Below are 13,507 nucleotides of genomic sequence, written 5' to 3' on the forward strand. Positions count from 1 at the left end.
GGGTGAGCATCTGTTTGCCTGAAACATGATTGGAAGCATGCTTCATTTCTTTTTGGATGGATTCTGGGTTTCTTTTCATTTGCAACAAGGTCTTAACTCATAAGTCAAGAAGAACAAATGACCGTGGTGTAAAAAACACATTCATATCTCTACAACAAATTTTCATATCTTCACAAGAATAAAACATGATGTAGATCATACTTTACCAAGCATCTAAGGAAATCAATGTTAGCAAATAATACCAAAATGACAAACGAAGAGAGTTCGACATTCTAAACCAGTAAAAAGAATCAATTAATGAAGACTTAAAGCAGTTCAGAGTGAGCTATAGAAAAATACATAGCATCTTGAGTTGCTCCCGGAAGGAAGCACAACGGTAATCAAGAAGGCAGGCTATCCAAATCTTGGGAAATCCTCAAATTCAGATCACCTTTTAACAGTTGATGTAATCTGCTTCTGTCCTGTGTAGCTTGTGGGCAATGCTCCCTAGAAAATTGACAAGCGGATATTGTAGTCTCAACCAAAAGCATCATCATCTGTATAAGAGGAATGGAGACACTATGAGCGACTGAGACACCTCCTTCCGCATGATATGAACAAAAGCATGCACTTCTCAATCAATAATGCTAAGAAAGTAATTTTGTTTCTTAGGCATGATTGCAGAAACCAGAGCTCAATGCCAAAGCACTAACAAAAATCATAATTATCAGCACAATCCTTGGCAGTTGGTCCTTTCCTTCTATAGTTGGTCCTTTCCTTTTATAATTTCAATTATTCAAGAATCTCTCCTTCCTCTAATTCCTCCTCTGCTGAGAAGACTCCCTGCTCTTCTGAGAAATTCCTTATTTCTTCCACAATTACTTCATCAGTAAATACACCTTCCAAATCAAGGAAGTCATCAGGATTGTTTTCTGCAATTAGATCTGAGTACGCATCTATTAAGCCCTGATCAAAACTGAACTCCCTAATTTCAGAAACTCCTGGTTCCTCGGCAGAGCCGAAAAGTGAACAGTTGCCTGTTTCCACTCTTGACAACAATGACCTCTCTGATGAGTTGTTTATCACTTTCTCAGACAGCTTGTTCCGATGAGGGAATCGATGCATTGGACTTGAATGTTTCATGAGATCAAAAACATGAGGATCTGAAGAGCTGTTGTCTTCTTCTATTTCCTCCTCCTTGAAAGGGACACCTTCTGGGATTGGGTTTGGGTTGCTTCCAGAATCCTTAAACTTTGTTTTATGAGTAACAGGATTGGCTTCTTTAACGACTTCAAAATCAAAGTTGTGTGAAGGGAGAAAGACATATATTACAGGATACTCCAATATAACTAAATTGGATAGTTGTTGCCTTATTGGGGCCTTTACATCCAACTCACGGAAAGGTGACCTAGGACCCTGCAAAATATATATATATACACACACACATATCAGATCTTGTCTAGATAAAAAATACCAGCTAGGCAAATGAAGATGAACAAGACAATTGTTAATCAGAATAAACAAGTCTTAGGTTGCCATGAGCAAGTGCAAGCCCATGTACACAGGAAATATCTCCACCAAAAGATGAAAATAAATAACAAAAGGAGAAAACATATAATGAATATCAACTCCTAAAGGGCAGAACATCCACAACTTAACAATTCTCTTTCATTTTGAGTTGTATATTTTGACTTGGGCTAGTACACAATCTTTGTGTATATCCCTTTTCCTTTTCAAATAAAATTCATACTTAACAAAAAAAGAAAATCCAAGTACTAACCACCACTCCCAAGAACCCACTTAAGATGAGACTGGCACTATTTTAATCACCCTTTAACAATAAGTTCAAAAGGTTCAACAATACTTGGTGCCAAAAGAAACCCAATCCATTGACCACAATCTTATTCATAGTTCAACTTGACCCCAATACAGGTTGCTCAATTTTGAAGTCTAGTGCAAAAGAGAACACCACATATAAAACAGCAGCATGAAGCAGTACTTCAGCCTTTAATCGGAGCAATTGTTGCACCATTAAGCCAACCTAGTCAAGAATCAACCAATGTACTATAATCATCTAATATATGCCAATTAAAATCTGTCTGTCTTTTCTATCTAGAAATACAGACAATTTAAGCCAATAGCAATAAGAGTATCACACCCGCTAAGTGTATTATATATGGCACCCAAAAGCTCTCTAAAGATAGTAGGGAGGTAAAGCACCCAGCAGACATGATATCTATGCCTAAGAGATAGATCAAGCTGACAAAACAGACAAAAATTTTTGTATAGGTGGATACAACACGTGTATCAGATTGAACTTATTACCTTGTTCTCCAGTCCAAATTAATTGGGCTAGGAGATGCAATGTGGTCCAAAGACCATAGGGAGGATATCATACATAATTACACATGATGAATCATCCACAGGTGCAAACCTCCAAAAATGCTCAAAATATTTTTTGAAATATAACACTTAGTGTGCATTTGGCAACACTTATTTTTGTCAACTTATTTTACTATTCAACTTATTTTTTCTACTATTCATGGACCCCACTACACTTTTTGGTATTATTTATGGGTCCCACTGTACAATTTCAACTAACTTTTACTTCTATCTACAGTACATTCAACAAAATAAGCGGATCCCAAACAGACCCTTAGATTGTCAAAATGAAAAAAGTTCAGTTCAAGTCTCTAAATAGTTACAAGGGCACCAACACAACCTCACATAAAAGCTGGCCTTCTCAGACAAATTCAATTTGAACACAGCCAAATTGCAACTTTAAGACCAAGGACCAATTGATGATTAGAGGTCCAAAATTTGACCACTTTGAGAACAAAACTGGCAAACCTTTTTCGGGACTGAAAATGCTCTTAGATAACCATGATGAAGTATTCAACAATACCACCAGCAAAGGATAAGAAAGAAACCTTAGGATATTTACGGATGAAAAACTTGAGACAGTCCAGCTGTTCGTCACAGAATTGTCTTAGTTGGTGATTCCAAGGGCCAGGTTTTAGATGATTCTCAATAACAGAGGAAAGGTTCATATTTTCATTTAATCTGAAAAACAAAATTGCATCAGTGTTTAAACAAAATACACAGTATTGATCTATGAAGTTACAAACCAATTGATTCGTGCTAACAGAAGGATAAGAATTAACAAGAATAATTAGTTATCCACAGATAAGAGTGGGTAAGATAGCTTACCCATGGTCATGTAAAACAACATCTGTTGAGTGAAACTGCCACTCAATGGTCCACTCAATGGTTTTCTTCCTGAAACAATCATTAAGATGAATAGCAAAATCTGATTAAAAAAACACCCAACAGCGCAACAGAGAATCTTAGTTCATTTCCAATACCATTATGCAAAGATTTACAAATATTCATCTTTGAAAAAATACCACCATAGCGAGAGAAAGAGGCCATGACTGAGTCATTAACCAATTTCTTATAGATAGCAAGAAGCATATAAGTTGAACACATCATATATGTCAACAGGGAAAAGAAAAAGGATACCACAATGAGGTATCCTATGGTAAATCACAAGTAAACTAAATAACCAAATCCACAACAATGAAGTCCAAGGAAACTAATAATAACCTATTGTTGTATCGAGTTTGATTTTTCTCCCTCTTTGACATTCCACTAGGGAGAAATAGGAGTTTTGTCTTCCGACTCGCAGCAGCTTTCCGGAGACTTTTTAGGTGATATGGTAATTTATAATGAGAATAACCGCACACTTTACTTCTCATTCTCTGAGCAGATTCGGAAACCCTCTTCACTTCCTCTAGCAAATTATAATCTACACACAGAATGTTCCAAACAGAAGAGTTTTGGTTTAGAGATGAAAGCAAAATAGCATAACTTAATCAAGAAAATTATAACATATACAAAAAGAGTAAGAGAGATAAGTTATCCTAATAAAATCTCACACCAAAAGAACAAAATTCCTCAAGAATATTAAATTCTACATGTACTTAAATCTTCACAGCCACATAAAGGTTATCATAATTTTGACTAAAAGAAACCAAAGAGAAATATTTATCAAGCAGATTATAATCCACTCATATGAGAAAAGAAGTAAAAATTGTGATATAGGTAGTGAAATTTCAAAGAAAAATAGCAAATTTCCTCTTTAGCTGATTATAAATTCGCAAAAAAAAGTAAAAACAAATTCAAAAAAGTAAAACAAGGTATCTAAATTGAAATTTCAAAGTAGAAACTTTATCAAGCATACGATAATATACCAGAATAGAAAATGTGATTAAAATAACGATAGAGTAAATTTCATTGAGCAGGAAAAAAGAAGTCCATAATTGCAACAAAGGTAATGAAATTTCAAACAAAAATTGCAAATTCCTCTCGAGCTAATTACAATTCACATTAAAAAGATAAAATCAAATTCAAAAAGTAAAAGTTGGTATCGAAATTGAAATTGAAATTTCAAGATAGAATCTTTCTGAAGCATATGATAACCCACCAGTATAGAACTCAAATAAGGAACCCTGAAAAGGGTAATGATAATGATAATGAGAGAGCTTGAAAACCAGGCAAAAGGGTCTCTGAATTCATGAGATAAAATCAAATTCACAAAAAGCAAAACAGGGAATTGAAATTGAAATCAAAATTTCAAGATAGAAAGTTTCTCAAGCATATGATAATCAACCAGTATAGAACTCTAATAAGGAACCCTGAAAAGGGTATTGATAATGAGAGCACTTCAAAACCAGGTAAAAGGGTGTCTGAATCCACAAGGTAAAATCAAATTCAAAAAAGTAGAACTTGGTATTGAAATTCAAAATAGAAACTTCCTCAAGCATATAATAATCTACCAGTACAGAACACTAATAAGGAACCGTGAAAAGGGTATTTGAATTCTTCAGATAAAATCAAATTCAAAAAATAAAACTTAAAAATAGGAACTTTCTCAAGAATATGATAATCTCCCACAGTATAGAACTCTAACAAGGAAGCATAAAAAGGATATTGTTAATGAGTGAGCTTCAAAATCAGCTAAAAGGGTCTCCGAATTCATGAGGTAAAATTAAATTCAAAAAAAGATAAAACAGAAAATTGAACTTGAATTAAATTTTCAAAACAGAAACTTTCTCAAGGATATGATAACCTAGCAGTATAGAACGCTAATAAGGAACCCTGAAAAGGATATTGATAATGTTAGCTTCAAAAACCAGCTGAAAGGTAAAATCAAATTCAAACAGTAAAAAGTAAAAAATAAGAACTTTCTCAAGAATATGATAATCTACAAGTATAGAACTCTAAATCAGCCAAAAGGGTCTCTAAATTCACGAGGTATAACCAATTTCAAAAAAGTAAAACAGGGTAATGAAATTGAAATAGAAATCAAAATTTCAAAACAGAAACTTTCTCAACCATATGATAATCTACCAGCATTGAAAACGAGTTGAGCTTCAAAACCAGCTAAAAGGGTGTCTGAATTCACGTGAAAAAAAAGTACCAGAGATAAGGAGATTATCATCGAACTGTGAGAGAGGGACGAACTGGGTCTGGTTCCTCTTGCCCGTACAACCAGTGCGTTGCTTGTGAGCCTTGACGCATGAGAGGCCACAAGAGCGTACAGAGCAACCTGGGCACTTGTACTTTGATGGGTTATGCTTGCACTCCTCGCAGAGAGGTTGATCCTTGGGTTTTGGAGCTGGGTCTTCTTGGTTCTCCATTGCGCGCAACGGACACAGAGGTCTGGGGTTTTTGAGAGGGAACTAGGGTTTATGGATTTATGAGAGACTCGAGAAAACTGTATAAACCATTAGCCAGTCGTTACTACAGAGAAAAGACTAACCAAAATAATAATAATTCCCATCCAAAAAAATATAAATTAATAATAAAAAATAAATTTTCAAAGTTTTTTTTTTTTTTTAAATTTATTTTAAGAGAAATAAGTTGCTAGTTAGGTGGAAGAGAGACTAAGTGTGGATTTGAATACCATTTATTTTGTTAAAAACTGAAAATAATAAAAGGAAATTATGTCTTATAAACAATGCAACAGGCGTTGGTAAAAAAAAAAAAAAAGGACAAAAACGTGTTTGCATAAAAACGCAGACACAATCCAAAGACTCTCTAAAAATAAGTCTAACATATAAATAGGCTTGCTTAAAATATTATTTTTATCCATAAAGTAAAACCTTCTTTTTAATGGATAGTTTCTATTTAAGATTCCAATTGGTTATTCATGTGGACAAAATTGAATTTTTTTTTTAAAGAATAAATGGAATTAAATTTTAAATCTCTTATTCGAGAATAATAAACCTTATTAGTTGAGATAACTAGAACGCATTTTTGTAAATAATCTACCTTATATATTTTTGTTAATTTTTATCTTTTGTGACGTAATAGAATGTTGATGACTTGATTTGGTGTTTTGTTTTATTCTCTGGAAAAAGGAAAACATTACATGATCTAGCTTGGACTAAATCATTTTCTTTATAAAAATGTTGAACACATGGTGTAGGAATAACATTACGCAAAGACCAAATTATCCCTCTATGACTCTCGATCAAATCACAAATCCCCAATTTAGTTGAGCTAGGGCTAAGAACACAAAAACCTCCCACTGTGAAAACCCCAAATTGACGACCCTATTATGCTTCTTTTTTTTCATATGCTAATAGATGTTTTTGCAGCCTATTAAAAATCATATATAGAAGTAGAAGTATGCAAAGACCAATGTGGTTTAAAAGACATAAATGGTTACAAATAAAATATTAGATCATTTAAAAAAAAGGTAATAAATTTTAAAAAGTTATAAAGATATTATTTACTTTTTAGGTACACGTTAGGCATGGATGGAACTCCAGCCTCCAGGACCAAACAGTTGGAGGAGAATAACTTGAGTTTAGTGTCTCCAATTCATTGGACTTATTACAATATTGACATGTGATAAAAAATTCATCACAGTAAGTTTAATGCACTAGAGTACTAAATACAAGCTAAGTCATATTAGGAATAGAAATAATTATTTGTGATGAGTTTCAAAGCGAGTTGGGAGGGTCGTACAAACGAAAGAAATTGAAGCCTATTCAAGTTGCGGTGGAAGGCAATTAGAGTATAGTGTTTAAGGTGGCCAAGGAAGAAGGAGCTTGAGGTTATTGCATTGGTCACCTAGTGTAGGGGATTCAAGAGGGAGCCCGGTTGTTCAATGAGATTTCTTTTCAACTTACTCACTGCAACTTAGCCAATTTTTTTTTTTTTTTATATCAACTTAGCCAATTTTTGTTGGCCTTTGCATTCTCTCTTCAATAATGAAATGAAATTGTATTAAGCTATAAAAAATACAAAATATAAAATAAGGTTAGAAGGAGAGGATGTAACACAACCATCCTATCAATTCTTATCGCTATCTATCTCCCCACGTTGTCATTATCACAATTTCACAATTTGACAAGTAGTCAACAGCACACTATGAAGTTCCGGAAACACAAAGCAATAAATATTAATTTAAAATTAAATACCCACCATAATAATAAGAATGTAACTATTTATTAATCTGTTCCTTTAATCATTCTGTAGTTGGTAGTTGAACATCATTACTAATTTAATTTCTTCTATAACTATCTATTTAAATAAAAATTTAATCATTCTCACTTGCAAGCATTACATAAATCATTAAAAAACTCAACTAGCAATTCTACGTAAAATCATTTTTTTTAGTCTTATTATATTAGTTATTATTACCATTCTTGATTAATAATCATCTCCTTCTAGTCATAATTAAGAAATTAAAATAGAATTGAAATAAGTAACACAATAATAAATTCAACCTTTATTTTTAAAAATAGAAAAAAAAAAAAATATTTAAACCTAACAAAAGCACTCACTGCCGGCCTTAATAAATAGTCCAATAATAATACTACTATATTTAGTCTACATTGCATCCAACGTGTCCACCAAAATTTTGGTAGGGTCCACCAAATCCACCAATAGAATTTTGCTACGTTTCACCAAGATCGAGCGAGTACCAACCTACCAAACTCTCGCGAGTACAAAAACATTTCACCTTTCCCCACAGAGGGAAAGTCTCGTTCATGTACAAGTTACTCCAATTACCACCGAAAGCACGGGCCCACATCCCATGCTATCAAACAGTCCAAAAAATAATAAAAAAATTAACAACCGTTCGATTGATGGTCCCCATACAATCCAACGGCTCTGATCTCTTTCTCTCCCAGTAATAAAAAAAATCTCGACCACAGTCAATCCTTCCTCTCTCTATATAAATATCTCCCCCTCTCTCTCGCTCTTTGTTATTAAACGCGTCTCGTATCTCTCTCTCTTTCTCTCTCTCTGTGTGAAATCAGAAAAAGCTGAGAGAGATTTGGTTTTTGAACTTTCTCTTTTATTTATTTACGGTATCAGATCTCAAAAACCACAAAGCTTCAATTGCTTTTGTACTTTCAGCATCGGATTCTGAATCACCTTCCACAGCAAGCTATTGTCAGAGACTCATATCGGATTCTACAAGGTACGATCTTCTATGGCTTTTCATTTTCATTGCATTTTTTCTATAGATTCACTCGGATTCTGTATTTGGAGATGTTGTTTGAATTCAATATGCTTTGGTTTGATTTATTTTATTTTATTTTATGTTTATTTGAATTGGTTTGAAATTCTATAGCTCAATTCGTTAGCTTTGTGGTAGAATTTTGAGCTCGATTGAATTTCTTTTGGACTCGTTCAGAGTCTGTTTGGTAGTTGAGAAATCGTTGGAAAATAAATGAGTTTATATTGAATCGGTTTTTTTGAGTCTTTTTTTAAAAGATTTTATTGTTGAAGTTTTCAATTTGTTAGATTCCTAGCTCGAATCTTTAACCGTTAACTTGTGCTGGAATTTGAGCTCTATTACATTTCTTTGATTCATTCGAGAGAATCTGTTTGGTTGCCGAGAAATGGTAGGAAAATGAATGATGTATTGGCCAGAATTTTAGGATGGAATCTGTTTCCTTCAATTTGCTTAAATTTCTAGCTCAAATTGTTAGCTTGTGCTGGATTTTGAACTCGTTTGTCTCGTACATTCTGGTTTGATTTGAGCTCGAGTTATTGGTTGATTTTGCTGTTTAGATTTCAGATGAAAATAGTATGTAAAGATTGAATTTTTAGGTTCTATGTGGAAAGATCAGGTCCTGGAATTTGATCCAGATCTTGAATTTCAGCATCTTAGGAATTATTGCATTATTCAGATCTACTCACTCGATGATTTTGGGTTTTAGATTGTGAATTTTGAATCTTTTAAGGATGATATAAAGATCTTTCTTGTACTTTTCTTTATTGCCGAATTCTTTAGATTAGATTGATGCTATTTATTTTACAGTGACTCGATGTGAGAATTTGTGTGCTTTGTATTGCCAACGCGGGGTATTAGTAATGTATTTGATTGCGTTTGCAGTGCCTTTTTTTGTCTTCATTGTGTGAATCATGTGGAGGTTCAAACCATTTATGCAAAAAGAACCTGTGGGGCTTGAAGGCCGTTCTCTTGATGTTGGAAATCTTAAAATTAATGTCCGAAATGCCATTGCGGAGGGAGGTTTCTCTTGTGTATACTTAGCTCGGGACCTTGTGAATGTGTCAAAGCAGTATGCTTTAAAGCACATTATATTTAATGATGAGGAATTAGAGGAATTGGTGATGAAGGAGATCTCAGTGTTGAAGTCACTTAAGGGACATCCTAATGTTGTCACACTCTATGCCCATACCATCTTGGATATGGGACGAACTAAAGAAGCATTCCTTGTGATGGAATTCTGTGAGAAATCTCTGGTTAATGTGCTGGAAAGCAGAGGATCCGGATTTTTTGATGAGAAACAGGTCCTCTCAATCTTCAGGGATGTCTGTAATGCTGTTTTTGCCATGCACTGCCAGTCCCCACCCATTGCCCACAGGTATAGATGCTAACAAGGTGACTGTAAGTCTGTAATCTTCTCCTTTTATATATTATCCCACCCCTCCCAAAAAAAAAAACCCTTGAAAGTATACTTCATAAAATTTTGAAACTAAGGCTTAGTTGTTGTTGTTGGAAATCATACATTTAAAAAATTTTAAGATTAACCTTTACCATTTTTGCATTATCTTAAAATAGTTAAAAAATGGTTGCTTGAAGGTATTGATGAGTAAAGTTTTTCCCAACCCCCATTTTTTCCTCTTGTGATTACATTGTGGCAAATTTTGGATTGATGTACTTGTAAGTCATGCTTGTACTGCAAGAAGAAAAGACATCCTTTGCCTTTAATTTATTTGAAGAGACGTATTAGTTTCCTTTTGTTTTTGCTTGCTAAGAAATATTTATGATTTATTGTTATTTCTTTATCTCATTTTCAGAGACTTGAAAGCTGAGAATCTTTTGCTGGGATCTGATGGAGTATGGAAGTTGTGCGATTTTGGCAGCACCTCTACCAATCATAAGCGTTTTGAGAAGCCTGAAGAAATGGGCATTGAAGAAGATAATATCAGGAAGCACACAACACCTGCTTATAGAGCACCCGAGGTTGAACATTGAACTTCACAGTTCACTCTTACGATGTTAAATTTTTTATTTTAATGCTAAAGTTATTTGATTTTTGTTTTCCTCCTTTACCTAGATGTGGGATCTCTTTCGGAGAGAACTTATAAATGAGAAGGTAGACATATGGGTAAGTCAAGCTGAACCTTGTAATTCAAAGTGAATTGCAGAAACAGTCAAATAATCTAATCAAATGTGCAATTAGGAACTGACGTTACTCTGTCAATCTGCAGGCGCTGGGTTGCCTCCTCTATCGGATTTGCTACTTCAAAAGTGCATTTGATGGAGAATCAAAGCTTCAAATTTTAAATGGGAATTATCGCATTCCAGAGTTACCCAAATATGGCTCCTCTGTTACAGACCTGATCAAAGAGATGCTTCAATCTTCACCAGATGACAGACCAGACATCACGCAGGCAAGCGCTTTGCTTGATTGGCCATTCATCTCCATGAATTTAGGTTAGTTTTAGATCATCTTGTCCTAGCAATCTTAGGTGAAGATTAAACATTCTACTAACTGATGCTGGGATTTTTTACAATGTTGGCAGGTGTGGTTTCGTGTTAATGAGCAGTTACCTGCTAATCTTCAGAAGTCTTTACCTGATAGGCCACCTGAAATGAAATCCGCGGACATACATGAAGGTGAGGACGTCAAAGGTGTACTTGTTACAAAACTCATTCTTCTTTCTGTATGAATTATTAAATTTGACCTTCTAGCTTTTAGTGTTAAACCTGATTGAAAAGAAGAAAACTTAACATTTCATAAATTCTTGACATGGATTTTGTTGGAGCAGATTTAATTTTGGATAACTATAAATTGATATTAAGAAAGGCCACAAATATTTGAGATTTGCTTTCAAGTGAAGTGAGGCTGATGTAACAGGTATTCCAAAGCCTGCATATAAGGCGCATCCAGTGCCTCGCAGAAGTCCGCCACCCCCACCTTCATCTGGAGAACAAACTAGGAACACATCACAACCTTCTTCTAGGGCAGGGGGAGGTGGGGGGCAGCTTGGTGCTTTCTGGTCCAGTCTGCATGCAAAAGATTCAGTTGTTCCTGAGGATATGACAAGACCCAAATTTGATGAAGAACCTACTACCCATGGTACATCAAAAAATGATCAATTTAAGCCTGAGAATCTTCCTTTACCTAGGAATACTAGCCCTGCAAAAGAGGCAGACATACAAACTTATACTGTTCGAAAAAATGCACATGGTAAATCACAAAAGGCTGAGGATGGCTCTCCCAAGGATTTTGAGATGACATTTTCCCATAAGGGTACAGACCGTGGCACACATAGGCCAAAACCATCAAAAGTTGAGACTACAGCTACTTTTCAAGATGACACTTTTAACACTTTTGTTGCTGAATTTGATACTGAGAAGTTTAGCTCCACAGTTAGTAATAGTAATTCTGAAAAGGAGGAAGCATTAGAGGCTGAAGTAGCGAGGCTGAAGGGGCAGCTGAAGCAAACAAACTTGGAGAAGGTTGAAATAACTTCAAAATTTGAAAAGCTATCTGCCATTTGTCGATCTCAAAGACAGGAGATTCAAGAGCTCAAGCAAGCACTTGCTGCTAGAAATCCATCACCAAATAAAAATGTTTCAAAAATTCAAACCTCTCCTGCAACTCCTTTGGTATAATTTTCTTTGCTTTAAACTATCAGAATTTGATTATTTTTTCTCCATCATATCTGTTATTGATAGAATTTATTTTTTTTTCAGCAAAAGGACAAGATTGAAGGAACAATTTGGGAACCACAGCAAGAAAAATCTGACAGGAATAGTGTGAGCCCAGAGCCAAAGCAATGGCAAGCATTTGCTGAGGAACCTAAGCCACAGAAACCTCTTTCAAAAGAGAACCCTTCCAAATCTGTTAGGACAAGAAATGGTCACCAAACTAAGCAGGCTGCACAAGCAAACACTGGTTTTGATTCATGGGGTTTTGGAACAGAGAGTTTCTCAGCTGCCCCCAGTAATAGCCCTCAGATATCAAAACCCATCAGTGACGGAAATAATGCTCAGCGTTTTGGGGAGGCAAAGATTGCAGATACCAAGCCAGCTTCTCAACCTGCTGGATGGGCAGGTTTTTAACTCAAGGCCATCTGGGAAGTTATAATGGAGGTATTCTGTGAGAACCCCACTATATTTCTTGGCACCCTTGGTGAGAAAAATGAGAATAGTGAAAATTTAGTAACTTATTGGCTTTTGGGCTTGATTTGTGTTCTCTGGGTGCTTGTGTTTTATAGATGCTTTAATGCGGAAACATTTGTGATATTATTCTTGACTAAGTACCAGACTACAGGTGTATACTTTAATGCATGTCTCAATTGTTGTTTAAAGTTCTGAGTTCTGACGATCTTGCATGCTTGCTTGATTTATATCTGCATAACTACTTTAATGGCACTGCATACTGGCGATAAATTTTTATAGTTTTATATTTTAAAAAAAAAATTAAAAATTAACCCCTTGTGTCCTAGGGGCCCAGGGGACTGGATCTCATGGTCGTGGGCCCTTCGTACCTGTGGGGTGAAAGGATAATTAACCTGTTCAAACCTCTTAATTCATTAGATTATATAGCTCATAATCCAACTTAAACTTGGTAGTAATTTGATTGTTATGTTAACTAGAAATGACCATATATGAGCAAAGATTATAGTAGAGGGAGTAGGGGATATGGTGTTTGTCCAACAAGAGGCTATGGAGACTCCAAGAATTTGATTAGTCATAAATTTGCTCGAATTGTTCTGTATCCTTGTTGATTATGGAGTTAGAGAGGTCAAACCTTGATGGGATGATAATTGTCTTCTGCGTAAGCAATGTGTAGTAAATTAGAGTTTGGGAATCTGCCTCTTCAAAAACTGGCTGTAAAGTTGTCTACAAACTTTGCAGAAGCAGGAGTATCATGTTCACGTTTGGTTCAACCTAATTGATTATGTAGCTAATTGGTCAGGTAACATGGTGCAGGCACACTAGTTATCAAATTCTGGTTGA

General features: G+C 35.0%; 2 protein-coding genes across 2 annotated transcripts; one reads left to right on the forward strand and one right to left on the reverse strand.

The window, feature by feature from the left end:
- Positions 1-263: 263 nt before the first annotated feature.
- On the reverse strand, positions 264-5,763 carry LOC115983499 (putative box C/D snoRNA protein SPCC613.07). The gene is made up of 5 exons (XM_031106205.1): positions 5,462-5,763; positions 3,586-3,787; positions 3,190-3,258; positions 2,910-3,042; positions 264-1,395 (listed from the first exon to the last, which is right to left on the reverse strand). Exons 1-5 carry the CDS (start codon positions 5,679-5,681, stop codon positions 772-774), a joined length of 1,248 nt encoding a protein of 415 aa, XP_030962065.1. The 5' UTR covers positions 5,682-5,763; the 3' UTR covers positions 264-771.
- Positions 5,764-8,276: 2,513 nt separating this feature from the next.
- LOC115986665 (AP2-associated protein kinase 1-like) lies at positions 8,277-12,859 on the forward strand. Its single transcript, XM_031109898.1, has 8 exons — positions 8,277-8,482; positions 9,404-9,896; positions 10,333-10,498; positions 10,593-10,643; positions 10,747-10,929; positions 11,062-11,155; positions 11,397-12,151; positions 12,239-12,859. Exons 2-8 carry the CDS (start codon positions 9,433-9,435, stop codon positions 12,605-12,607), a joined length of 2,082 nt encoding a protein of 693 aa, XP_030965758.1. The 5' UTR covers positions 8,277-8,482; positions 9,404-9,432; the 3' UTR covers positions 12,608-12,859.
- Positions 12,860-13,507: the final 648 nt, after the last annotated feature.

This window comes from Quercus lobata, chromosome 4 (genome assembly GCF_001633185.2).
Source record: "Quercus lobata isolate SW786 chromosome 4, ValleyOak3.0 Primary Assembly, whole genome shotgun sequence".
Taxonomy (NCBI): domain Eukaryota; kingdom Viridiplantae; phylum Streptophyta; class Magnoliopsida; order Fagales; family Fagaceae; genus Quercus; species Quercus lobata.